The sequence below is a fragment of the Delphinapterus leucas genome, chromosome 19, assembly GCF_059928025.1.
Source record: "Delphinapterus leucas isolate spDelLeu-1000000601 "Yukka" chromosome 19, BTC_Dleu_Yukka2, whole genome shotgun sequence".
NCBI lineage: Eukaryota > Metazoa > Chordata > Mammalia > Artiodactyla > Monodontidae > Delphinapterus > Delphinapterus leucas.
In genome coordinates, this window is record NC_143147.1 from 63,960,994 (window position 1) to 63,988,723 (window position 27,730).

General features: G+C 46.8%; 1 protein-coding gene across 6 annotated transcripts; it reads left to right on the forward strand.

Moving 5' to 3' along the window:
• On the forward strand, positions 1 to 27,479 carry LOC111182864 (CMRF35-like molecule 1). Of its 6 annotated transcripts, none has more exons than XM_022589703.2 (10): positions 2 to 127; positions 8,840 to 8,934; positions 9,557 to 10,128; positions 21,237 to 21,566; positions 22,907 to 23,027; positions 23,829 to 23,941; positions 25,585 to 25,607; positions 25,935 to 26,081; positions 26,573 to 26,772; positions 27,237 to 27,479. In XM_022589703.2, the coding sequence occupies exons 3-9, from the start codon at positions 10,086 to 10,088 to the stop codon at positions 26,726 to 26,728; spliced, it is 933 nt and encodes a 310-aa protein (XP_022445411.1). In that variant the 5' UTR covers positions 2 to 127; positions 8,840 to 8,934; positions 9,557 to 10,085; the 3' UTR covers positions 26,729 to 26,772; positions 27,237 to 27,479. The 6 variants fall into 6 exon arrangements, with proteins under 6 accessions (XP_022445413.1, XP_022445414.1, XP_022445411.1 ...); XM_022589702.3 differs by having other exon boundaries at positions 3 to 127; positions 9,557 to 9,859; positions 9,946 to 10,128; positions 26,573 to 27,479; XM_022589705.3 differs by having other exon boundaries at positions 1 to 127; positions 22,964 to 23,027; positions 26,573 to 27,479.
• The last annotated feature ends 251 nt before the right edge of the window (positions 27,480 to 27,730 follow it).

The window sequence follows — 27,730 nt, forward strand, 5'->3', positions numbered from 1 at the left end:
GGGTTAATGGCGGACTCTGGGAGGGCTCACACCAAGGAGCACTTCCCAGAACTTCTGCCAGTGTCCTTGTCCCCACATGAGCCACAGCCACCCCCTGCTTCTGCAGGAGACCCTCCAACACTAGCAGGTAGGTATGGTTCAATCTCCTATGGGGTCACTGCTCCTTCCCCTGGGTCCCGATGTGCACACTACTTTGTGTGTGCCCTCCAAGAGTGGAGTCTCTGTTTTCCCCAGTCCTGTCAAAGTCCTGCAATCAAATCCTGCTAGCCTTCAAAGTCTGATTCTCTAGGAATACCTCCTCCCATTGCCGGACCCCCAGGTTGGGAAGCCTGACGTGAGGCTCAGAACCTTCACTCCAGTGGGTGGACTTCTGTGGTATAAGTGTTCTCCAGTTTGTGAGTCACCCACCCAGCAGTTATGGGATTTGATTTTATTGTGATTGCGCCCCTCCTGCTGTCTCAGTGCAGCTTCTCCTTTGTCTTTGGATGTGGGTATCTTTTGTGGTGAGTTCTAGTGTCTTCCTGTCAATGATTGTTCAGCAGTTAGTTGTGATTCCTGTGCTCTCGAAGAGGGAGTGAGCACACGTCCTTCTACTCTGCCATCTTGAACCCTGTTCTCTCTTCTTAAGTCATTTTGTTTATGTCTGTATTTGTGCCTCATCCACATCCAAAAGGGATTTGAGGTGATTTACAACAAAACCCACTATAAAAGAGGGCAGTTAATGATGCTGCCCGAGGAATTTCTGCCCCAGAGTGAGGCTGGGTTTTTCCTGCATTTGAGAATTACATTTGATTCTGGGTTTCTTGGCAGTCAAGACAAAATGGGAAACCAGAAGGGGTGTGTGGTACTTGAGTCCTGTCAATCAATGAGTATTTTCTCTTGGCATGAGCTGCTGAGAGGAATCTCTTATGTAGATTCTTATACAAGAGGTCCTGAATGACAAAATGGGCATTTGTAGGGCTTCCTTGGTGGCACAGTGGTTGAGAATCCGCCTGCCAATGCAGGGGACACGGATTCGATCCCTGGCCCAGGAAGATCCCACATGCCGCGGAGCAGCTAAGCCTGTGTGCCACAACTACTGAGTCACAAAGCACTGAGCTGATCTCCCTGTGCTATGCGGCTGCTTCCCACTAGCTATCTATTCTACATTTGGTAGTGTATATATGTCCCCCTCTGTCTTTTGATTTTGTTGCTGGTATCTTCTGTAGACCGGAGTATTTTTTTCTATACAATCAGATCTATTGATCTTTTTCTTTATGGCATCTAAATTTTCTGTCTTATTTAAAAGGTCGCTGGGGTGGGATAGGGAGGGTGGGAGGGAGACGCAAGAGGGAGGAGATATGGGGATATATGTATATGTATAGCTGATTCACTTGGTTATAAAGCAGAAACTAACACACCAATGTTAAAAAAGAAAAAGAAAAAAAAAAAAAGGTCGCTCAGAGCCACTGTAAGAGCCATGGTAGCCACCGCATTCATCTTGCTTTCTAAATGTTCCCCTGAATCACGAAGTCACAGGAAAGCAATGTATTTAGACAGCATTAGCCCAGCTCCCGTTGAGAGGCCTCTATGGAAATGTGATTTAATGTTAGTCCCTGGCTTTTAGCAAGGGTCGATACAAAAACTATAGGAAAAGCTTTGCATCTTCTGCAAAATTACAAATGCCCATTTTAAAAAATTAATTAATTTATTTTTGACTATGTTGGGTCTTCATTGCTACGTGAGAGCTTTCTCTAGTTGCGGCAAGCTGGGGCTACTCTTCATTGCAGTGCGTGGGTTTCTCATTGCGGTGGCTTCTCTTGTTGCGAAGCGTGGGCTCTAGGCACACGGTCTTCAGTAGTTGTGGCTCGAGGGCTCAGTAGTTGTGGCTCGCAGGCTCTAGAGCTGATTCACTTTGTTATAAAGCAGAAACTAACACACCATTGTAAAGCAATTATAGCCCAATAAAGATGTTAAAAAAAGATGTTAAAAAAAATGCAGTTACAAACAGAAAAAAAAAAAAAGACAGAGGGAAAATATTGGCAAGACGTATGACAGACAAAGGGTTAAAACACCAAGTAATATAAAGAGCTCTCAAAAGAAAGTCTCAATAGAAAAATGAACAAAGGTTATGAATAGATATATTTTATGTGTGTGTATATATGGTTAGTTTTATGTGTCAACGTGGCCAGGCTATAATCCCAGTTATTCAATTAAACACTAATCTAGAGATTGCTGTGAAGGCATATTTTCGATGTGATTAACATCTACAATGAGTTGACTTGTAAGTCTTCAATAATCTGCATTTGCCTTATCCAGTTAATTGAAAGACCTTAAGAGCAAAGCTGAGATTTCCCTGAGAAAGAAAAAATTATGCCTCAAGATTGTAGTATTGGCTCCTGCCTGAGGATTTCCAATCTGCTGGCCATCCCTACAGATTTTGGACTTGCCAACTCCCACGGTTGTGTAAGCCAACTCCTTGAATGAAATCTCTCTTTATAGATATATTTCCTACTGGTTCTGTTTTTCTGGAGAACCCTGACGGATACAAAATAATATACAAAGGTTCGATAAAACTTTGATAATGGTCAATACTGGCTGAGACTTGGGGAAGCAGGTACTCACACATACATCATTGGTGGGAGTCTACATTGGGGCATTTTGGAGAGCAGTTGACAATAGCAGAGTTACAAAAGCAAATTCCTTTGATTCAGCAATTCTATGGCTTTGCTTGCAAAAGTACACCAGGATATGTGTACAAGGCTGCTCATTGTAGCATTTGTAGGAGCAAATAATTAAGCAGTTGGTATAGGTGAAATAAACTCTAGAATGTACATGCAATGCAATATTGGGAATGATAAAAGAATGAGGAAGATCTATATGTGCTGTTTGGGGAAAATTATATTATTAAGCCAAAGAAGAAGGGGCGGGGCTTCCCTGGTGGCGCAGTGGTTGAGAGTCTGCCTGCCGATGCAGGGGACACGGGTTCGTGCCCCGGTCCAGGAGGATCCCACATGCCGCGGAGCGGCTGGGCCCGTGAGCCATGGCCGCTGGGCCTGCACGTGCAGAGCCTGTGCTCCGCGACGGGAGAGGCCCCGGCAGTGAGAGGCCCGCGTACTGCAAAAAAAAAAAAAAAAAAAAAAAAAAAGAAGAAGGGGCAGAGAGGTCTGCTTGTATGATGACCTATGTGTACCTCACTTAGGTGTATATGCTGGTTTTGCATAAGCTTTTTTAAAAAATTAATTAATTAATTAATTAATTAATTTTGCCCACGCCTCACACAGCATGCGGGATCTTAGTTCCCTGACCAAGGATCGAACCCATGCCCCCTGTAGTGGAAACATGGAGTCTTAACCACTGGACCACCAGGGAAGTCCCACACATTACTTTTGTAATCTGAAAAAGTCTGTGTCTGTGTTGGGGAAGCATGGTGAGCTAGGACAACTCTGGTAAAAGCCAAGAAGAATGCCAATGTTTAGCCTAACTTTTGCTTAAAAATACTTGATTTTATTTTTGCAAACAAATCTAGCACACTAAAATGGATCAGGCTCTTTGGGCAAAGGGAACCTGAATAGCAGCTATCCCGTTTCATCAATTTCAGCAGGCGTTGCACACCTTGGATACCCGAGGAACAGGCAGCAGAGATGACAGACACTCTGTTCTGAAAATCAAAGAACCCTTCCATCTTCTGATCCTAGTAGGGGGTAAACTCACTCTCTGGAGACCTACGTTTTTCTCAAAAAGAAGTTTTGCCTCTGCCTGAATTCCTGGACAAGAGCTTGGTTGAGACTCAGTTTCTCATTCCATAGACTGCAGACTAGAGGGGCATTAGACCTGGAAAATGTTCAACGCCGGTGTTATCAGTCAGTTGCTTTGTTAAATCAGTTTCCAGTTCATGATAACACATTCTTTCACTTTTGGAGAAGGTTTTTTTGTCTTTACTCAGACAAAACTATAATTCAAAAAGATCCATGCACCCCTATGTTCATAGCAGCACTATTTACAATAGCCAAGACATGGTAACAACATAAGTGTCCATTGACACATGAATGGATAAAGAAGATGTGGTACATATACAGAATGGAATATTACTCAACCATTAAAAAGAATGAAATAATGCCATTTGAAGCAACATGGATGGACTTAGAGATTATCACGCTAAGCGAAGTGAGTCAGAAAAAGAAAAATACCGGGCTTCCCTGGTGGCACAGTGGTTGAGAGTCCGCCTGCCGATGCAGGGGACACGCGTTCGTGCCCCGGTCCGGGAAGATCCCACATGCCGCGGAGCGGCTGTGCCCGTGAGCCATGGCCGCCGAGCCTGCGCGTCCGGAGCCTGTTGCTCCGCAACGGGAGAGGCCACAACAGTGAGAGGCCCACGTACCGCAAAAAAAAAAAAAAAAAAAAAAAAGAAAAAGAAAAATACCATATGATAACACTTATAAGTGGAATCTAAAACATGACACAAAAGAACATACCTACAAAACAGAAACAGACTCACAGACATAGAGAACAGACTTGTGGTGCCCAAGTGTGGGGGGCAGGGAAAGACTGAGAGTTTGCGATTAGTAGACGCAAACTATTATATATAGGATGGACAAAAAACAAGGTCCTACTGAATAGCAGAGGGAACTATATTCAGCCCTGTGATAAACCATAATGGAAAAGAATATGTATATGAATAACTGAATCACTTTGCTGTACAGCAGAAATAAACACAACACTGTAAATCAACTATACTTCAATAAAATTAAAAAAAAAAACAGCGTTGGAGTGGATACCCTGAAGACAAGCAGCTCAAGAATGCTCTGTCTTATTAACTCTTTGATGCTGACCTTCCTCTTCATTGTCAGCACTGAACAGGATCAAAGGGCAGCTGGCTTCTTTCTCAACCTCTCCAGCAGGAAGCAGGATGGCATGCTTATACGAGCCAGACCTGGGGCTGAATCCTGGGTTTGCCAGTTATTAGCCGTGTGACCTTGGACAAGGTACTTGCTCTCTGAGCCTTAATTTCTTTACCTGAAAAATAGGAATCACATCACCTTTCCCCTAGATTTGTAGTGAGGGTTCAATACGGTAACGATATGAAACATGGAGCGTAGCACATAGTGGGTAGAAAAGATGGAGTGAGGTTGGGTCCAAGGTGAACCGAAAGGGGTTGGGGACAGTTGCTGAGAACAATTATGGTTTATGACTGGTTCCTAGGTGCTAGACAGAGTTTCTTAGCAGAGGTTACATGGCTAGGGGAAGAATGACAATGCAGTAAAAATGGTTCATTCGTTTATTCATTTTCCACCAATTACTTTATTGAGAATCTACTAAGTGTCAAATGTGGTTTTAGCCACTGGGGATACAGCCCTCACAGATCTTCTAATCCAGAGTGGGAGAGACCCAACGAGCCTGGTGCTTTCAATACAGGAGCTCCTTCACCTGTGAACAAGTTATGTTCTGAAAAGACTGTAGTTTGCAAGTCCAACGGGACGAAGAGGAATTTGTGGTCATGTAGTCGCTGGAGGCATTTCCACCAAAAAGAAATGTGAACTGGTTCTACTCTCCAAAGCTTTAAAACCATCCTTCTTTTTTTTTTGGCCGTGCCACGCTTCTTGCGGGATCTTAGTTCCCTGACCAGGGATTGAACCCCGGCCCACAGCAGTGAAAGCACCGAGTCCTAACCACTGGACCACCAGGGAATTCCCTAAAACCATCCTCCTTGATGATATTTGTTTTATAGGACATCTTTCCCCAAAGGAGATAGTGTTGTTTGCAGTGGAAATCTGTTGAGCAGTGAGTGACGTGAAGTCATACATTAGTGACTCTACCTAATTTCTGGAATAACGTTGCATTTCTGCAGGAAGAGATAAAAAAGATGGGTGAAGTATAAACCTTAATGTTACAAGTGATTATCTCTTAAAAGTGAAGCAATTAAATCCTTTTCTTTTGACCTTATCTCTATTTCACAATTTACTTTCCTGAAATGAACATGTATTGCTTTCGTAATTTAGACCAATTTATTGAATCACAAGCCACGGATGACTCTAGTGGTCCAAAGGCTGTTCTGATCTGAACCACATTGGGGAAGAGGTGAGGGTGAGAGTCCTGAGACAGAAGGGCCAGCACAGGCCATCCTTGAGGAGCTGCGAGGAAAAGTCAGAAGGGCAGAGAGGATTGGAGTGAACAGAAACCTTCGGGCAGATAAAACCATGGAGTGGAGGATGGAGAGAGCTGCTGTCAGGGCGGGTCTGGATTTTGTGGGGTCTTCTTTTAGTTTTTGATTGCTACAATAATGCTGCAATGGACTGTCCCAAACTCAGTGGCATGCAATAAGTTTGTGAATTGGCAGTTTAATCTGGGTGGTCCTTCTGGCCTCAGGTGGGCTCCCTTGCGCGTCTGGGGGTCAGCTGGCTGTTGGCTAGGGCCGCCTCGCTCCGTTCCACCTGTCTCTCAATCCAGCCACTGGTTAGCCTGGCGTGTTCTCGTGGCAGAAGCAGAAGAGCATGAGAATAGGAGAAAGTGCAGGAGGCCTCCGCAGGCTGGGGTTTGGAAATGGTGCAGCATCACTTCTTTCTTTCTTTCTTTCTTCCTTTCTTCCTTTCTTCCTTCCTCCCTCCCTCCCTCCCTCCCTCCCTCCCTCCCTCCCTCCCTCCCTCTCTCTCTCTCTCTCTTTCTTTCTTTCTTTCTTTCTTTCTTTCTTTCTTTCTTTCTTTCTTTCTTTCTTTCTTTCTTTCTTTCTTTCCTTCTTTCTTATTTTTGGCTGCATTGGGTCTTCATTGCTGCACACGGGCTTTCTCTAGTTGCAGCCAGCGGGGGCTACTCTTCATTGTGCTGTGCGGGCTTCTCATCGCAGTGGCTTCTCTTGTTGCAGAGCACGGGCTCTAGGTGCGTGGGCTTCAGTAGTTGTGGCTCGTGGGCTCTGGAGTGTGGCTCAGTAGTTGCGGCACACGGGCTTAGTTGCTCTGCGGCATGTGGGATCTTCACGGACCAGGGATCGAACCCGTGTCCCCTGCATTGGCAGGTGGATTCTTAACACTGCACCACCAGGGGAGTCCCAGCATCACTTTCGCTGCGTTTTCTTGGGCAAAGTAGATCCTAAGTCTGGTCCAGACTCGAGTGGAGGGGGGAGAGACTCTGCCTCTTTGTGAGAAGGGCTAGGGAGTCAAAGGGTAGGTATCCAGGGTGGGACCATCTATCACAGGCCTGAAGCTTATACAATGTTGGGGGCCCTTTTGAAGAAAAAAAGGATCCCCAAATTATGAACACAAAATTTGATATAGGGGTCTGGTCAAGTGAGGGGTGCTGACACCATCGATTCGTGGCAAATGGACCTCTTCCTCACTGTCACAAAGAAGCGAGAATCTAGCCACCCCAGTGAGAAGAGCTGAGAAGGGGAGCACAGCAGAGCCACTGCCGTACTGGTGGCAGAGCCCAGAGTGAGGCTCTTTCAACCCGGGGGTGCCTGGATTCTGGACACCCATCTGCTCTGGTCCCGGTGAAGTCTGGCTGTTTCTTGTTTTTCCTCCATGGAGAGGCTTAGTTCCTTGGTTTTCTTCAGTTCCACCTGGTTTAGACTTTGGTTTTGTAATTCTCCAGTGGGTCTTGGAACAGACATCTCGTGGGCCTTCTATTCCAGAGTGGGAGAGACTCAACAAAACCGGCCCTTTCGATACAGGAGCTCCTCCCCCTGAGAACAGATTGGGTTCGGAAATGATTGTAGTTTGTAAGTCCAGTATGACCTAGAGAAGTAGCTTGAGCAAGCTACCTGCTCCTTGTCACCAGGAGAACCTGATGCTTGCATCAACACACACACAAAACACACACACTACATATGTGCACACACAGCACTAGCACGCACAATGCATTACACACTTGTAACACAGCTCCCACACATGGGCCCACATACAAACAGGAACACACCACATGTGTTCATACATGCACGCGCATGTGTGCACACATACACATATTCACGCACACACCCACAGGTGCCTCGGGGCAGGGGAATCTCAGACGACCCATCCAATTCCTTCCTTCGCAGATGGGGACATTGGAGGCCACTGAAGGTTACTGCTCATGTAGACGTCAATGGCCAAGCCGGGATGAGGGCCTCAAATGGGTCTTTGAGGACACAGGGCCCCCAGAAAAGCCTGACGCTCCCCTAGTGCCCAGAGGCATTTGTTTAGAGGAACAGACTTGCTATCACTTAGAGATGCTCAGAGAATTCTCTTTTATTTATTTATTTTTTTTGGTACACAGGCGTCTCACCGCTGTGGCCTCTCCCGTTGCGGAGCACAGGCTCCGGACGCGCAGGCTCAGCGGCCATGGCTCACGGGCCCAGCCGCTCCGCGGCATGTGGGATCTTCCTGGACCAGGGCACGAACCCGTGTCCTCTGAATCGGCGGGCGGACTCAACCACTGTGCCACCAGGGAAGCCCAAGAATTCTCTTTTCTTGATTCAAAGGAGAATTTCTCTTCTTGATCCAGAAGGGCCCAGGAGCAGAGGGTCAGGCCACAGGCAGAGTTTTGGGGTAGTTCAGAGGCTGTTTACTCCTACTGCCTGCTCTCAAGAAAGGAAAGATTACCCCACATCCCTCAAAGCATCTGTCCCTTATTTTTCAGGGTGCTCCAAATTGCTTAATTCCTTGGTCATTTCCCCTGCAAGCCAAATGGTGTTCCTGTTTGCTGGGGCCCAATGTCTCTTGGCATAGCTGTTCAGTGCCACAGGCCAAGGATGGCTTTGCTGAGCAGCGGGGACCAAGGGCTGACCGAGCTCTCACCCTGTATTGTTGACCTTATTTTACGGTCTGGAGGTATGTAAAGTGAGAGGCCAGTTCTGGCCACATCCTGGCTTATTAGCTGCTGTGTTTTTCAGTGCAGATAACCCTCCTGATGCCTACTCACTCCTGATGAGCCTGTGAGGGCTTATATCTCTCCTTGGGATTCACTCGCTCCTCAAGATGTCACAAGGTATGTGTGACACACAGCAAAAGTGGCTCTAGGAACAAAATATGAGAAACGTCCAATCCTTTCCTAATTTCTGTGCTTAACCCCAGGTCCTGCTGGGATTCTGATGGGGGAGAGGGGTGGGAGATGGGCACAAAATTGTCAAAAAAGAAAGGGAGTCAGACAGGCGAAGCTGGTGCATCCTTTCTTCCCACTGCAACAGATATCTATCACAAGGTGTGTGTCAGGGGCTGAGAGGAGCTAGCGGGTACTAGCCATGAACAATGAGCTGGTTTCTTCAGGAAGGTATAACTGACAAGTTTCTGGAGGATTCAGGCTGGAATCGATATCCATGGATTCTCACGCTGTAAACTGGGGCACAGCAACAAGAGTTCCTGGTATGTTCTCAGGACAGAGGCCCCTCTTGCCCATTGGACCAGTAGTTCCCTGCTCACTTGTCCCTACTCTGTTTTTTAGTTCTCTGACCAGGGATCGAACCCGTGCCCACTGCAGTGGAAGAAGTGCAGAGCCGTAACCACTGGACCCCCAGGGAATACCCATGTCCCTACTCTTTGAGCCCCTTTCTTTTAGTAGGTAGTCTGGGTTTTGTTACCCTCTCACCCCCTCATTCCAATCTCTGGTCTAGATTGGAATCTACAATCTCTTCTCTGACTTTGGCTCAAGCCCCCCGTGATACAGTGGAACTCCTGACCTTCCAGGCTCCCGAGAATTTGGCTACACTTGAAATTCCACATTTGGGACCTTGTGTGCATCAGCCTTAGCTCCCCACGACTTCTCCAGTGGGGCTGGTTTTCCCCCATCCCGGTCTTCCCACCAACGGAGAAGGACTGAGTAAGAGCTGCTCAGAACTGGTGGGTCTGCAAACTTCAAGGCCAAGAAGGAGCAAAGTTCTCCTTTTAGAGAACCCATCATGGCTCCGGACAGGGAGGTATTTCTCAAAAGCTTATTTATGATCACTTCTTGAATTGCCAACTGCCTTGAAATTTCACCTATTCCACCTCCTTCCTCTTTGAGTCTCGTTCGCCAGTGGGAAGGGCCTGAAAGAGGAAGTACAAGAGTGAGAATAAGTGAGCGCAGAAGGGCTGGAAGATGAAGCAGACTGCAGTTGGTTCTCGCTGACACACGCCACCAAGGAGGACCCGTGTGAGGAGAAAATGCACCTGCTGCTGCTGTTCTATCTCCTCCGCCGGCTCGCAGGTGAGCTGGGCCTGGGTCTGTTCTCTCGGGAAAAGCCTATGGGGCAGGAGGAAGTGGCTGGCAGAGGGAGGAGGGAGCCCAGCAAGGTGTCCTGCTGAGAAATGAACCCGCTTTCTAAGTAGTTCCTCCCCGTCGTGAGCCTGTGTGTTTCATCCACTCAATCCCTCACCCTTGTGTTGTGGTGCCCACAACGGCCGATGCAGAAATATGGAGCATGGTCTTCATGATGAACCTAGAACCAGGCATAACTCCTGACCACCCAGGGGCTGGTCATTCAAAATGGACAGACGGATGGCTCCCACTGGTCACAGAAAAGCAGAGGCACCCTGGTTGCTCAGGAGAACTGGCGAATATTTGCTCCTGCACTGTCACCTTCCAGAAAGCTTTATGAGCAAGGGAGGGCTCTGGGGAAGGGGTGAGGGTGAAGGGGGCCTGGAAGGAAGGGAAGCGGGAGTTTGCCAGATGGAGAGGGAGAGGCAGTTCTAGGCTTTCGGGGAAGGAAATAGTAGAATGGAAAGGTCGAGAGGAGGTTAGCTTGGTAGAATGAAGAGGAAAAGGGGACAGGGACGTGAGCAGAGACACAGGGTTGAAGCCAACTTGAGGTTGATGGATACCATTTTTTTTTTGGCCACGCCGTGTGGCATGTGGGATCTTAGTTCCCCGACCAGGGATCGAACCCACACCCCCTGCATTGGAAGCTTGGAGTCTTAACCACTGGACCGACAGGGAAGTCCCATGGATACCATTTTGATTAAAAGTCAAGGGGGGGCTTCCCTGGTGGCGCAGTGGTTGAGAGTCCACCTGCCGCTGCAGGGGATGCGGGTTCGTGCTCCGGTCCGGGAAGATCCCACATGCCGCGGAGCGGCTGGGCCCGTGAGCCATGCCGCTGAGCCTGCGCGTCCGGAGCCTGTGCTCCGCAACGGGAGAGGCCGCAACAGTGAGAGGCCCGCGTACCGCAAAAAAAAAAAAGAACACAAAAAACTGGTATGCAAATGTTCAGGGCAACATAGTCCATAATAGCTAAAAAGTGGAAACAATCTAAATGCACATCAACTGATGGATGGATAAATAAAACGTGGTATACTCTTACCATGGTATACTACTCGTCATGAAAAGGAATGAGGTACTGACACTTGCTACAACCTGGATTAAGCTCAGTGAAAGAATCCAGACACAAAAGGCTGTACTTTGTATGATTCCGCTCATATGAAAAGTCTAGAATATGTAAATTCATAGAGACCGAAAGTAGATCAGTGGTTGCCAGGGACTGGGGGAGGGAGTAAGGGGAAGGGACGCCTAGTGAGTACGGGGTTTCTCTTTTGAGGTGATGACAGTGTTCTGGAATTAGTGATGATGTTTGCACAGCTTTGTGAATATCTTACAAAACCACTTTAAAAGGGTGAATTACATGGTATGTGAATTATATCTCCATGAGAAGATAATAAGGAGCAGAGAGAAGAATTAGGAGCGTCGTGCTCTCCTGAGAAAAGTTTCTGTGGTTGCGTTTGGACCTGAGTCTCCAGAGGGCATGACAACCGGACATCCCTTTGTGACCCGTGACTCTTTTACGTGGTCTGATTGGATCATTCATTCCATCAGGCATAGAAATGAAAATGATGCTTCCAAGCAGTGACACGTGCTGTGAACAGAGCTGAGCCAGATGCCCTGACTCAGGGGGTGGTGGCTGTGCTTTCGATAGGGTGGGCTTAGAAGGAGCCCTCTGAGGAGGCGCTTTCTGAGCTGAGACCTGGGAGATGAGAAGGAACGGGCACTTCAGATCAGGGACGCCTTTTCAGGCACCGGGCACAGCAAGGCTCTGATGTGGAAATGAGCTTGGCCGTGGTACGTTTGAGGAACAGAAAGGCCTTGTGGCTTCCTTACACACTTCACAACAGCCTGCTGGGGCCGATTGGGAGGATACTATTATCTCTTTGGGGAAAAGGTCTCTGGGGAGGAGAGAGATGTGTGTCTCTCCTCCTGCCGGTGGCTGCGGGTGGCTTGTGGATGCTCAGCCTTGAGTTTCGGTGTAGAAACAGAGAAGATAGGGGACAAATTGACAAGCAAAGCAGGGAATGCACGTAAAGGATTGCTTTTTTTCCCTGACGTCTGGGAACAGGGGAACTTGATGGTGAGCAGATGTGAGAGTTGTGTGTGTGTGTGTGTGCACGCACACGCGTGTGTATGTGGTTTAGGAGTGATTGAGGCAGAGCGGGAATATCTGTCTGAAGTGGGACAGGCTCAGCTGTGCACTAACAGGAAGCCAGTCTCAAGTGGGAACCTCGGTGCCACCTGTCACCAGCCTTTCCCATAGAACTTCCGATTGCAAGTAACACATTTAACCAGCACTACTTCCCTCTTCGCAAGGGTTCATTGTTTTAAAAGTACACAAGAAAATACCCCAGAAAGTTCCCACCGGGCTTTATAGCATTCATTTTCTATGAGAAAAGAGTCTTAATGATGCTATTTTTTTTCAGAGAAAAATTAGCTGTCTTGTCCAACTTAAGCCTCACCGTAAGTGGTGGCAGAGGTGGACAAGACCCCAGACGTGCTGACCCAGAGTGGAAATTAGCTGATTGTCCCCCGCTGAGCCGGAGATGGGGTCCAGTCTCAACTGTCACTCACTGACCGTGAGCCACTCACCTCCCCCTGGGGCTCAGCTTCCACCTGATCTAGGATTATTCCTGATCATCTAGGCTGTGAGTAACCATGCCCAGGGAGGATGCTGCTTCTTGGAGCTCCAGGCTGCCTCTGTGCCAGGAGGGTTCCCACAGCACAGGTTGATGGGGAGTGGGGACCTGGAAGAGGGGTCCGAGAAGTGAGTGGAGCAGATGGTCCAAGGGTCAGAGCTGATACTAAATGCTCAGTCGAGTTCAAGGGTCAGATCTGTTACTAAATGACAACTAAAGATGGAATGGCCATCCGCGTTAGAATCCTAGGGTTGCTGGGACAAATCACCACAAACTTAGTGGCTTAGAACAGCACAAATTTATAATGTTACAGTCTAGAGATAAGAGGTCTAAAACGAGTCAACAGGGCAGCGTTCCTTCTGGTGGCTCTAGGAGGAAAATTTGATTCCTCGACTTCCAGAGGCTTTCCAGAGGCTGCCTGCCACACCCTGTGGCGTGCGGAACTTCCCCGACCGCCAGGGGTCAAACCTGCGGCCCCTGAAGTGGAAGTGCGGAGTCTTAACCACTGGACCGCCAGGGAAGTCCAGAGGCTGCCTGCTTTCCTTGGCGTGTGGTCCCACATCACTTCAGCCCCCGCTCCATTGTCATCACTCCTTCCCTGACTCAGACCCTCCCGCCTCCCTCGGTTAAGGACCTTTCTGATTATATTGGGCCACCGGGATAATCCAGGATAATCTCTCCATCTCAAGATCCCTAATTTAATGACATCTGCAAAGTCCCTTTTTGCCATGTAAGGGTGAACGTATTCACAGATTCTGGGGGTTAGGACACAGACATCCTTGGGGGCCATTGCTCTGCCTACCACACTATTAAACAGCCCTGTCCAGGCATTTGTTTTTCCTATGATTTTGAAAGTAGTAAATGCTCATTGTTGACACTTGGGAAAGTACAGGAAAAAAATGAAGAATTAGGAAAAATAAAAAAACCTTATGTCTGGGGCTTCCCTGGTGGCGCAGTGGTTGAGAATCTGCCTGCCAATGAAGGGGACATGGGTTCGAGCCCTGGTCTGGGAAGATCCCACATGCCGCGGAGCAGCTAGGCCCGTGAGCCACAACTACTGAGCCTGCGCGTCTGGAGCCTGTGCTCCACAAGAGAGGCCGCGACAGTGAGAGGCCCGCGCACCGCGATGAAGAGTGGCCCCCACTCGCTGCAACTAGAGAAAGCCCTCGCACAGAAACGAAGACCCAACACAGCCAAAAATAAATAAATAAAAATCAAAACAAAAACAAAAAAAACCCTCATGTCTGTCTTAATGCCCGAGGTGACCAGTTGTTAAGATTTTGGTTTATTTATGTTTAAGCTTTGTTTTCTATGCATATTTTAAAAGTTCATTGGTGTTATACTGCATACGGTTTTTTAACACCCTTATTTTCACTTCATATGAGAATTTTCCACATAATTAAAAATATTTCTAAGCATAAGTAGCAGTGTTTGCATTATATTTCATTATATACTTATTTCCCTAATTGGTGGAAGTTAACTTTGTTTCCTTTATTTTTGCTAATTATGTGATGAATCTTTGTGCACACCCTTTTTGTTAGCCTCTTTGATTATTTCCCGAGAACCAAATCCTAGATGTAGCATTACTGGAGCAAAGGGCATGACTGTGTTTGATACATATGACTGCCATATGGCTTTCTGTATGGCTGAACCAGCTACATTCCTTCCAGCATATTCTCACAGTGCCTGGACCACCTGGCCCCCGTCAGCAAAAAAGTGAGTCATCAAAACTTGATTGGTTTGTTATGTGAAAAAAGGTGTTGTCTTCCACATTTCTTATTTGCTAGATTATTTAAATGAAACATTTGAGTTTTATTAGCCGCTGAATTTCCTCTTTGTGACTTGCCTCTTACCTCCCATCAGTTTTCCAAATGGGGTATTAATGTTTTTCTTCTATACACTCTTAATCGAGAGAAACTCTATTAATCCTTTTCTATGTTGTTTGTTCTAAATATTTCTCTCAGTCTGTTCTTTGCCTTTTCAGTCTTTTTTTATTGGTATGTCCAAGTGCTATATTTGCATGCAGTCAAATTCACTACTAACTCTTTCTTGTTTCCTGTCGTCCATTGATTTCAAGTTTCAAAAGATCTCCCTGTCATCCAGGAATTTTATAGAGATTCACTTCTGTTTTCTTTCAGTTTAAAAAATGCTTTGCTATTTTATGCTGACCTCCTTAATCTCTCTATATTTACCTAAATGGAGCACACTGAGAGGTGACAGGATAGGGTTATGCCTTAACCATTCCCTTCTCTGTTTATCGTTTTAGTCTTTTATGGTATATGTGAAATTCTTAAATAGACTAGGTCTGTTTTTAGGCTATTGACTGTGTCCTATTGATATGTGTATACAGTCTTGTTATATTCACAAACTGGTTTCTTTATTATGGCTTGGTACTATTTTATTTTTTTCATTTATTTTAAAAATATTTATTTATTTTTGGCTGCGTTGGGTCTTTGTTGCTGCACATGGGCTTTTCTTTAGTTGTGGAGAGCAGGGGCTACTCTTCGTTGTGGCGTGCAGGCTTCTTATTGTGGTGGCTTCTCTTGCTGTGGAGCACGGGCTCTAGGCTCGAGAGCTTCAGTAGTTGTGGCATGCGGGCTCAGTAGTTGTGGGTTGTGGGCTCTAGAGCGCAGGCTCAGTAGTTGTGGCACATGGGCTTAGCTGCTCCACGGCATGTGGGATCTTCCTGGATCAGGGATCGAACCCTTGTCCCCTGCATTGACAGGCGGATTCTTAACCACTGCACCACAAAAGAAGCCCCTGGCCTGGTACTATTTTGATACCTGGCAGGCAAGTCCCTCCTTACTGCTCATCTTTAATATGTTAAAAATTCTTGTCTCTTCATTTATTCAAATAATCTCTAGCACATATTAAATATAATATTTATTACATAGCCATACATATTCATATATATACACACATGTGTATAGATGGAGATTATCTGAAGAAAAATGTACATGCTCTAAAAATGTTCTGGGGGTTTTGAGTTAAATCTATAAATGTATTTGGGAAGGAGGAAAATCTTTACAGTATACAGCATTTTCATTCGGGATCATAACAGAGCTCTTCTCTTATATTTAAACCTTTATGTCTGTCAAGAAAACTTCATTGTGTTTGGTTTTTTTCCTATAAGTCCTGGTTGTTTCTGTTAAAGTTATTCCTTGGTATTTAATACACCTTTATTACTACTGTAAATGAGCACTTTTCTATTTTATTTTCCAACTACTTGTTACTGGTTTATAGGAAAGCCATTGATTTTAATATATTTATTGTGGCTTTAGCCACTCTATTGAATTCCATTATAAATGAAAATCCTTTTAAACTTAAGATTTAAAAATTTTCTATAAATGTTATTATTTCCCCCCAATAATTATATATTTTATATTTTTCCATGTCTCACTATGTTGGTCAGAATTTCAGAAAACAGCACATGTACAGAAAAGTGGATACAGAATCAATGTCCAGGTTAACACATTATTATAAAGTACATGCCAATGTCTCACATTAATTGTGGTATTTGCTGAGGCTTTTTTTTTTTTTTTTGCGGTACGCGGGCCTCTCACTGTTGTGGCCTCTCCCATTTGCGGAGCACAGGCTCCAGACGCGCAGGCTCAGCGGCCATGGCTCACGGGCCCAGCCGCTCCGTGGCATGTGGGATCCTCCCAGACCGGGGCACGAACCCGTGTCCCCTGCATTGGCAGGTGGACTCTCAACCACTGCGCCACCAGGGAAGCCCTGAGGCTTTTAATAGATAATCTTTATCAGATAAAGCATGTTCTACTCTTAATTTGCTAAGAATGTTTAGAAAATCATGAATGGGTGTTGACCTCGCGGCATGTGGGATCTTAGTGTAAAGTGGGAAAAACAAATGTTGTGAACTGATGAATGGGTATGCAAAATGTGGCAGATCCATGGAATAGTGATCAGCCATAAAAAGGAATGAAATACTGACACATGTTATAACATCTTAAAAAGATGCCCTGGATTCAGCTTGCTGAGTTTTCATTTCAGACCTTTGCACTTATATTCATGAGTGATATTTGCTTATAATATTTCTTTCTTGCACTGCCCTTGTCAGGGTTTGGCATCAAGATTATGCCAGTCTCATTAAATGGATTTGGGATTGCATCCTCCTTTCCTTTGTTTCAGAATTCTTTTGTGTAAGGTAGACATGACTTCTTCCTTCAATGTTTAGTAAATAGATATCTCCATTGAAGCTATTATAAGTCTCGAGTTTTCTTTTGGAGAGGTTTTTAATAATGGATTTAATTTATTTAAATAGTTGTAAGATTATTCAGATTTCTATTTCTTTTTGTGTTGTTTTAGCACATTGTATTATTTTTGCTAGGCATCTGTTTATTCCAAAAAATTTCAAATTTATTGCCATAATCTTATCTAGATATCCTTTTATTATCCTATCCTATTATTGCCTTATCCTCTTGTTAGCTTTTTTGTTTTTTGGCTGCATTGGGTCTTCGTTGCTGCGCGCGGGTTTTCTCTAGTTGTGGCGAGCGGGGGCTACTCTTCGTTGCGGTGCGCGGGCTTCTCATTGCGGTGGCTTCTCTTGTTGCAGAGCACAGGCTCGAGGCGCGCAGGCTCAGCAGTTGTGGCGCATGCTCCGCGGCACGTAGGATCTTCGCGGACCAGGGATCGATACTGTGTCCCCTGCATTGGCAGGCGGATTCTTAACCACTGTGCCACCAGGGAAGTCCTTATTATCCTTTTAATGTGTGTAGGATATGTACTGATGTCCCCATTTTCATTCCTGATATTCATTATTTAGACCTCTCTCTTTCTGTAATGAATATCTAATTAGGGTTATTTATTTATTTATTTTTAACCAACTCTAGGCTTTTTTGATTTCCTTATTATATGATTTTTTCCACTTCATTAATTTTTATTAACTTCATTATTTCCTTTCTTCTACTTTCTTCTTTCCTCCTACTCCTCCTTCTGTTTTTCGTTTAACTTCTGAAATATATGTTTATTAAATTTAAGTCCTTTTTACTTTTCTAATAGATGCATTTAACGTTATAAAATGTCCTTAAGCATAACTCCAGATGCATCCCATAAGAGTCTTTTAAATTAAGGTATAATTTACATATAGTGAAATGTATAGATCTTAAGTGTATAATTCTGAGTTTTGACAAATTCCTGTAACTTGTATCACCTATCAAGATACAGAACATTTCCATCACCTGGAGTTCTTTAGTGTCCCTCCCAATCTTTCCCCCACCCATGAATCACTGTTGTAATTTCTATCACCGAAGGTTATTTTGCCTAATGTAGAACTTTGCATAATGGGGATCATGAAGTTTATTCTCTTTTGATCTTTCACACAGTGTGTTTTTGAGATTCATCCATGTTGTTTTTTGTATCACTAATTCACTCCTTCTTATTAGTCTGTACTATGCTCTTACTATGAATATGCTACTAATTGTTTACCTGTTCCCCTGTTGGTGAACATTTGAGTTTCTTTTTCTTTCTTTCTTTCTTTCTCTCTTTCTTTCAAGTATAGTTGATTTACAGTGTTGTGTTAATTACTGCTATACAGCAAAGTGACTCAGTTATACATATATATACGTTCCTTTAAAATATATTCTTTTCCATTAGGGTTTATCATGGGATATTGACTATAGTTCCCTGTGCGGTACAGTAGGACCGTGCTGTCTCTCCATCCTCTATATAAAAGCTCACATCTGCTCACCCCAACCTCCCACTCCATTGAGTTACTTCTAATATGTTGGTATTATAAATAAAGCTGTGATAAAAATTCTTTTTTGTGGACATTTGTTTTTAACTTCTCTTAGATAAATATCTAGAAGTGAAATTGCTAGGTCAGAGGATAGATTCATGCTTTGTTTTATAAGAAAAGCACTTTTACAGTGTTCCAAAATTATGTATAAAGTGGAAACAACCCAAATGTCATGAAGTGATGAATGGATATACAAAATGTGGCAGATCCACACCATGGAATAATGTTCAGCCAGAAAAAGGAATGAAACATTGATACATGTTATAACATGGATGAATCTTAAAAAGATTATGCTAAGTAAAAGAAGTCAGACAAAAAAGATCATATATTGTATGCTTCCATTTATATGAAATGTCCAGAAAGGCAAGTCCATAGAGACAGAAAGATTAGTGGTCTCCAGAGGCTTCAGGGAAGGGGTAGGTGAGGAGTCACTACTAATGGGTACAGGGCTTCTTTCTGGGGTGATGAAAACATTCTGGAATTGGATAGAGTTCATGGTTGTACAACTTTGTGAATATCCTAAAACCCATGGAAGTATACATTTTCAAAGTGTAAAATTTATGATATGCAAATTATATCTTAACTTTAAAAGTGGACAGAAGTAAATTCTTAGTTTTCAACATGCTTTATTTAACTTTAGAAAGGAAGAAAATTATCCCAGCTTTAAACTTAGCAAATTAGAAAAAGATACGTGGTAATCTCAAGGAAATAAAATTATATCTATGAGAAATTAATAACTTAAAACTAAAAACAGTAACATTTACCAACTAAATCTCAAAATGGTTTAGCACAGGAAAAAAGAAAGAGTAAGAGGGGGAGGAAAAACATGAAGGAGGAAATCTTGTGACACATGTAATCAATAAAATAAAACAGCACATGTCATCAAAATGTGTCATTATAATAGGTATGAAAAATTTAATTATTAAAGGATACTTTATATTTGCAGAACTTTATGCTAATACACTGTAAAATAGATATCTTTTGGGGAAAAACAAAACAAAAGAACAGAATTTATTAAAGAATAATAAGAAAGCTTAAATAGGTCAATATTTATGGAGAAAAAAATTTAAGTAATCAAAGAATTTGCCCCAATGAAGAATTTGCCAGATAGTTTTCTAGCCAATTTTTTAAGATCCGAAAGAAACCAAAATTCCTTTGCTCTATTTATGTTCTGATCTCAGAGCACAAAATAATGGAAATCTGCCAGATCAATTGTGTGAAAGTAGCATATCTCTACTACCAACGCTGACAAAGACACACAAGGAAAATGACAGAAAGAGCCTCCCTTATGAGTATGGATCTGAGTTGAGCCCGGACAGCAGGCTCTGCCGGCAGACGGGTTTGGGTGGCCCGGGCTGGATTGCTGTTGTTTCTAAATAAGCCAGAGTTTTAAAATTGAGAGGTTCCACCCCAAACCCAGAATTTGGACTCCTCCAGAAAAATGAAAAGATCTTAAATTACACTGCTTGCTTCTTGCATGAGGACAGTGGGCTGAGTGGGAGGGGTCACGCCTCTGCGGGGGGCGTTTGCTCTCCAGATTGCCCTGGTCCTCACTACCTCCCAGGGTCTGACACTGATGCCATTCTTCATCATGCTTGAAGTGTTGTTTTTCTTATAATAAAGATACATTTCTCTGTATCTTGAATCTTTCAAAGGCGAGAAAATGAAAGAAAGAGTAAGAACATTTATATCGGGAAATGCTGCTTTACTCTGATACCTGCCTTACTGCAAAGCTATAGTATTCAAGACAGTGTGGATTGGCAAAAGGACAGACAAATGGATCAATGGAACAGAATGGAAAATCCATAAAGAACTCACATATTTGCTTTTCTTTTTTTTGCGGTACGCAGACCTCTCACTGTTGTGGCCTCTCCCATTGCGGAGCACAGGCTCCGGACACACAGGCTAAGCGGCCATGGCTCACGGCCCCAGCCGCTCCACGGCATGTGGGATCTTCCCGGACCGGGGCACGAACCCTTGTCCCCTGCATCAGCAGGCGGACTCTCAACCACTGCACCACCAGGGAAGCCCACAGATTCGCTTTTTGACAAAGGAACCAAAGCAATTCAATGGGGAGAAAAGGGATCTGGGCGTTACAGATTCCATAGCATGGGGAGACTGATTTGCATCACTGTTTTGGTCGATTTCAAAGGCGTTCCTTCCAGGGTGGTTTACAGTAGAACCGCTCGAAACAATTAGAACCGTTAGGAAGTTTCTCCAGGGCTAGGTGATGCGGGTGTTTCAGCTGAACCTCCTGAGGTCCTCAGTACAAAGTCATCTTCTGTGGAAATGGGTCCTCTGGTCTTTCTTCCCCATCAGACCAGCATAACACAGAGATGGTTGCAAAAGGACATTGCTGGAAATAGAAAGACTTACTGGCCACAGAGAAGGGGAGAGGGGGTGAACTACAGGAAGTTATTATTGCTCTGTGTCAACGTTTTTGTTTCTTTAAGGTCTGTAGTTGTGCTTTTATGGGATTTTCCTGGTGGCTTTGATCTGGTAGAATTTTGAAGAACAAGAGGTCTTTATGTGTAAGGTATATTCCTTTCTTGACGGCTACTTAACTCATGAGGACCTTGGGTTTATTGGAACGATCCACAATGCAGGAGGTTGTGGCCCTGCCCTCAGGATGGGAGGTGACAGGTACACGGATTCGTGTTTTCCAGGCTCATCTTCCATCACCGGCCCCAAAGCAGTGAGCAGCCTAGAGAGGGGCTCGTTGACTGTGCAGTGTCGATACAGCCCTGGGTGGGAGAAGCATGTGAAGTGGTGGTGCCGAGGAGCTGCTTGGAGCAGCTGCGAGTTCGTCGTTAAAACCACTGAACCAGAGAAGGAGGTGAAGAAGGACCGCGTGTCCATCAGGGACAACAGGAAAAACCGCACCATCGCCGTGACCATGGAGAAGCTCAGGCTAAACGATGCAGACACTTACTGGTGTGGGATTGAGAGATTTGGAACTGACCTTGGGGTCCAAGTTAAAGTGACCATTGACCCAGGTAAGCGTATGTGTATGTGTAGATGTGTCTCTTCAGGGCCTGCTCTGTCCTGGTCCCTGGGGTCTCTCTTTAGTGACTTGTCACTCAGAGTGAACTGTCACAGAGGGTGGGGGAGTCCTGAGGTCTCATGGAACCCACACTGACCACCTGGGATTGGGTGGGGCAAGGCTTCCCTTAGAGGCTCTCATGGCCCCCAGGGCCTCCTCCAGGATGGGACAAGCCTTTCTCGACACATTATTTTTCCCAGTGCCCGAGTCTATTGCCCATGGAGATCAAGGTGATGGTCTCACCCGGAGACCCTAATTTCTGCTAATGTTTTCCTGGGACCCCCATTGCCCAGGTGTTCCTATTCTTTCTGGAATTTGGGGCTGGGTCTTCAGAGCTGCAGCTCCCACTCCCTGGTCCATATCCCATCTCAGGGGGAAAGACCCAGCACAGTGGGGCTGCTGTGGTTAATTCCTGGGGTCTGGAAAGGCCTCCACAATCAAAGGGCTGCATTCCCAGGTGCCTGAAATCCCATCATTTGCCATTTACACATTTGGGATTAAGGATGTTCTCTTCCTAAATCCTTTCAGAATGCAAACACTCTGAGCGTGTCGGCTCAGGGGTCTCAGTGCCTTGGTCTGATCGAGTTTATCTGTTGGGCTCTGCTTCTGCTGACCCTCGGACAGGTGACACCGGCTCATTGGGCACCTGTGGCAACGGGGGTGGGCGCACAGTCAACGGAGCCTCCACCACACCAGGAACGTGTGAGGCTTGTTATACTTGCAAAGCACAGCCTCATTTCGTTCAATCCTGACAACGTTCCTGAGATGTAACTATCCCCATTGTGAAAGCTTTATAACTTGCCCCAAGTAAAGGCTCTTCCTGAACCTCAGGATTTTGCTCAGGGCTGGTCCTCATGTTTGAAGTCACAGATTTGGGGTATGTCAGCCACCTGAGAGCCCCCATTCTGTTGTTCATGTCCTTGTGGATAAATAAGGTGAGAGGCACTGGCCACTGGCCGAGGCCCTGTCATAAGCAGCCGGAGTGTTTGAATTCCAGCTGAACTCCAGCTGCCCTTGTCCTGAGGCAAGCCTGGCCCCCCCAACCTTCCAAGTTCTGCTTGATGTCCTCCCCGGACCTGTGCCAGCTCCACCTGCCTCTGAGGCTCTGAGTCTCCTAGCGGCCAGGGAGATATGAGCAGTCCAGGCTATAGGCCCTCTCCCTTGGCCCTGCTCCAGACTCCTCAGGTAGCCCATGATCCCCACCCCCCCACCCCACTCCCGGCTCAGAGCCATGTTTAAGGCTGCGGGTGGGTGAACAGGCAGAGCAATGTGTAACCTGGTCTGTACGCCAAGCACCAACCGCAGTGCCGGCCACCACTCCTGCCACCTCTTCTATCAACACGTTCACAGTGCCAGTCAGCTTGGAACAGACCAGTGACTCCCTGGCTGTGACCAGCCCCGGCTCCAACAGCGGGTAAGCCAGCTCTGATGCTGCTGTTACATGTGGCCCACTTGGCCCAAACTCTTCCAAAGGGGGGACTTTTGTAGTCCCAGGTCCCAGCCAGAGCTTGTCTCCGGACCCTCAAGCTCAAGGATGCTGGGGCCTCCTCTCACTTACTCTCACAGCTCAGGAGGCCAGAATTGAAATCAAGGTGTCGGCAGGGTTGGCTCCTTCTTTGGGCTCAAAAGTAGACTCTGTCCCGGGCCTCTCTCGTAGCTTCTGGCGGTTGCCAGTAAGCCAAGCACTCCTTGGCTTATGGCAGCATCACTCCAATCTCAGCCTCTGTCATCACATGGCCTTTTCCCTCTGTGTCTGTGTGCCCCCATTTCCCTTTTATAAGGACACCAGTCATTGGATTCAGGCCCATCCTAATCCAGTATGACCTCACCTTAACTTGACGACCTCTGCAAAGATCTTATTTCCCAATGGGTCACCTTCTCCAGTTCCTAATGAATATGAATTACTGGATGAGGGACACTGTTCAGCCTGTACAAGGGGCAAGCTTAGAAGCAGGGAGGCCTTTTCAGAGCCTTTGCCATACAATTTCTGTTTGGCTTCTAGACCCACTGAGACACCTTGTGGAACCCTCCTCTCTCTTTTTTTAAAAAACCATCTTTGAGGGCACCCGGGAGTAGGGGTTCCCAGACTGGAAACCTCAGGCCTGGAGGTTGAAAGGTTTCAAGGCCTGTGGCTGTCCCTGCTCCCAGGTGGGTGGGATAAGGCCAAAGACAGGAGGTGAGCCTGGGTGCCTGGGGCATCCTCTGTTGTTCCCAGCAGTGTCTTCCTGAAGACCAGCATCCTCCTTCCCTTCATCTCTGCTGTGTTGCTTCTTCTCTTGATGGTGGCCTCACTTGTGGTTTGGAGAATGATGAAACAACAGAAGAAAGGTGAGGGGACTTGGCTGACACCGGGCTGGGGCTGGGCTGGGTGGAAGTGTGTGGGATTGATGGCCAGCATGGTCATCCGGGAACCATCAGCCCAAGGGAATACCTGCACAGTCTGGAAGGGGTGCCGTCCCAAAGGCCACAGCGACTGGAAGTTTGAGGGGCTGGGGCTTGGAGGTGAACCCAGGAGGTTTTGGACTCAATTCTACCTTGCTCATCCCTCTTTGCTCCTCTTGCCTCTCTGCTCTGCCTCCCTGTCTGTTTCTTGGTTTGGTTCCTGGTGGCAGAGATGGCAATGGCCTGAGGCGGGCAGCCTTCCTAGGGTCCCCAGACACTTTAGTAGAATTCCTGTGGTGGTCAAGGAGGTACTGAATAGACATGGGGGCATGGAGAAACACACACAGGCACACACACACACGCATGCACACGCATGGATGTATACACACATGCACGAGCACATGTTCATGCACGCACACACAACATAGCCCACACACGAACGCGCACATGTGCCTGTTCACACTCATACACAGTTCTCTGTGTTTTCTCAGGAATGTTGGTGGCCGCTCCTATGTTTGCCCTTCTTCCCTTCAGCCCTTTCTCAGGCTACCCTACTTGTTCTGTGTATATTTGCCCTTTAGGGAAGGGCCCCTGCTCACGAGTCTGCACTTGTCTATCACGAGGTCTGGCCTCGGCCAAACACTTTTCCTGTCTGGCTCCACTTCCACGTTCTCACATTAAGTGCACCTCCTCCCTTTCTCAGAACCCACTGGGATCTGGGAGCTCACGGGACCCTCTTTAACACTGCTCTGTCCCCACAGCCTGGGGAATCTTGTAGTTTGGAGAGACGGGAGCCTGACTCCTGTTCATCATACTTTCCCCCCAATGTATTGTCCGTGACCTAAGTTAAAAATACTTTCTGTCCCCCTCAGTATCTAAAAACCATAGGGAAAATCTTCTTGTTTCTTTGTTGTCTCCGAAGCTGGGGGCGTGACGGTGGCAGGGGGAGGGCAGGGAGAGAAAGAAACAGGAACCAGAGGGCACCTGAGAGCTGGTCCAGACAGTGATGACCCAGCTCGGGTACTCCACTCAGAGGGCGGCTTAGAGCCATCCCGTCTCGTGGACAGCTTGTACTGATGGAGCCCCTCTTGTGCCTGGTACAGTCCACACCCAGAAGGCATGGGAGGGACAGGCTCAGCCATCCAGCAGCCCGCATCCCACCTGAAGACCAACCAGAATTCAGTGGGACAAGGGTGATGAGACAGACATAAATCAAATGCCCTGGGAGCCAGGGAGGGAGGGATTCGACAGCCTGGATAGCTGGAGAAAGTAGGTGTGACTTTGAGTTGACCCCTGCAGGTGGAGAAATGGTGGCGTCACAGGCAGGATCCCAGCAGAAGTTTTAGGTTGAGCCTAATCCCGGGGGAGTTGATAATTGGCAGGGCCACCTGAGTAGCTGATTGCACAGTTCTGTGATGTGGGGAATGGATGGGCTGAGGTCTCCTTAGTTCTCATCTGAGGGATCAGAATTAGAACCAGGTCTCTTCTCTCTGAGCCCGAAGCCTAATTCACCTCTTTTCTCTCCCAGACCTGAGGGCGCCTGTGAGCCTCTGGATGGGCTTTCTAACTCTATTGCTTTTGTCTTTTAGCTGCTGGGATATCCCCAGAGCAGGTAAGAGAGTCCCCGAGGTCAGAGCAGAGACACCAGACACCTTTCCCTCACTTCCTTATTTTCCATCTCCCAGGAGCACCAAGGTCCAAATGTATCAGACAAACCCTGTGCCCAAATGTCCATATACTCATGACCCAGCTGCAAGGGCCGGGGAAGGGGCCCGGTTGTATGCTGGAATCAGCCAGAAGGGAGGAGGGCTTGGGAGGGGGAGGTGTGGGAGGCTAAGAGGAGATGGGGGTTGCAGAGGGAGCTGGGAGAGGGGGGTCCCAGGGGAGCCGAGAGCCACGCGTCCCTCCATGGAAGAGAAACCCGTGTTTCCTCTCCTAGGTGCTTCAGCCCGAGGAGGGCGACATCTGCTACACAAACCTGAGCCTGCAGCAGACTGAAAACTCTGGGTCATCCCGGAAGATGGCTTCCACGAGGTCCTCTTCCCCCGCCCAGGCCAACGTGGAGGAAGTGGATTATGTCACCATGGTATGCGCCTGGTGGGGCTGCTACGGGGCTCAGACCGGACCCGCTGTTGCCCTTCCTTTGAGGACCGGCTTTCTCCCGCCCACGTTGGAGGGTGGGTGCTGGGCCAAGATGCAGTCATTGAAAGACTTGCTGGCAGAGCTCCTGCGTGCTTTTGGCATTTGAAGTGCCTCCACACCAGGTCTTAGCATTGGGAGACTCAGAGCCCGGTCAGACACGGTCCTCATGCTGGGCAGGGGAGACCCAGACAGGCTGAGGGACCTGGGATTCCGTGCCAAATGTGCTGCCCTGGCATGGAATTGAGGGAGAGCATCTTCTGCCGTGGCCGGAGCTAAAGGTGCCTGGCAGAGTGGAGGGGGGAGCAGCTGGGGGGCCTGGGAGAAGACTCCAGAAGCCCTGGAGGGTCTGTCTCCCCAGGCTCCTCCAAGGTCTCCTCCGTCCATGGGCACAGCCTCCTGCCGGCCTCTCTAACCCCGAGGACGTCTTCATTGCAGGTTTCCTTTCTCAAGGAAGACATTGCCCGTACAGCTCTGTCTTTGGAAACCTCAGATCAAGAGCCAACCTATAGCAACATGGGGCACCTCATCACCCGCATTCCCAGCAGGAGCCATGAGGAACCCACGGAATACAGCGCCATCAAGAAGCCTTAGCCTGCGCTCCAGGTGCCCCTCTCAGACCCACTCGAGGCCTCTGAGTACGTTCCTGCTTCATCTGCTCTCTGCCTGCCCCCCAGTCCCCTCATGGGACCAGCCAGGTCCTGAGGCCTCCGTCTGATACAGTCAGCATCGTGGCCAGCTATGGTTTGGGCTCGGGGCCTAGTCTCAGGGAGCTTCTGGGAGTTAGACAGGGGTCTTTCCACATCCCTTTCTCTCCCACACAGCTTGGGAGGGGGCTGGGGATACACTCTGGAGCTGCTGAGGGGGCAATCACAATGGTAACGATAATAATAGTAATTCACTTTTATTTATTGCTTATCACGAGCGCTGGACTGAACAATGGTCCTAAGACTTATTGGCACCTGGACCCTCGGAACCTGTGAATGTTACCTTCTGTGGCATAAGGGACTGTGCAGGTGTAACAGAGTTGAGGATTGTGGATGGGGAGATGATTCTGGATTATCCAACTGGGCCCTGAATATAAGATCAAGGGTTCTTATAGGAGGGAGGCAAGAAGGTTACAGAGGAGAAGACAGTGTGATGGTGGGAGCAAAGGTCGGAGGGATGCAGCCAGGATCCACAGAACGCCGCAGCCTCCAGGAGCTGAAAAGGCAGGAATGGATCCTCCCCAGAGCCCCCGGAAGGAACCAGCCCGGCTGACGTCTTGACTTTAGCCCAGTGAAACTGATTTCATACTTCTGGTCTCCAGAATTGTAAGAGAATAAATTTGTATTGTGTTAATGAAGCCATTACATTTGTGGTAATTTGTTACAGCAGTACTAGGAAAAAATATACTATGTAACAGGTACTCTTCCCTAAATGCTTTACCTACAGTAACTAATTTAATCCTCACCACAACCCTAAGAGGACGCCTTTATTATTGTCCCCATTTTACAGAGGAGGAATCTGGGTACAGAGAGGTTCAGTGACTTACCAAATTTTACTGCTAGCAAGTGGATAAGTTAGAATTTGAACTTGGGCATTTTGGCTCCAGAA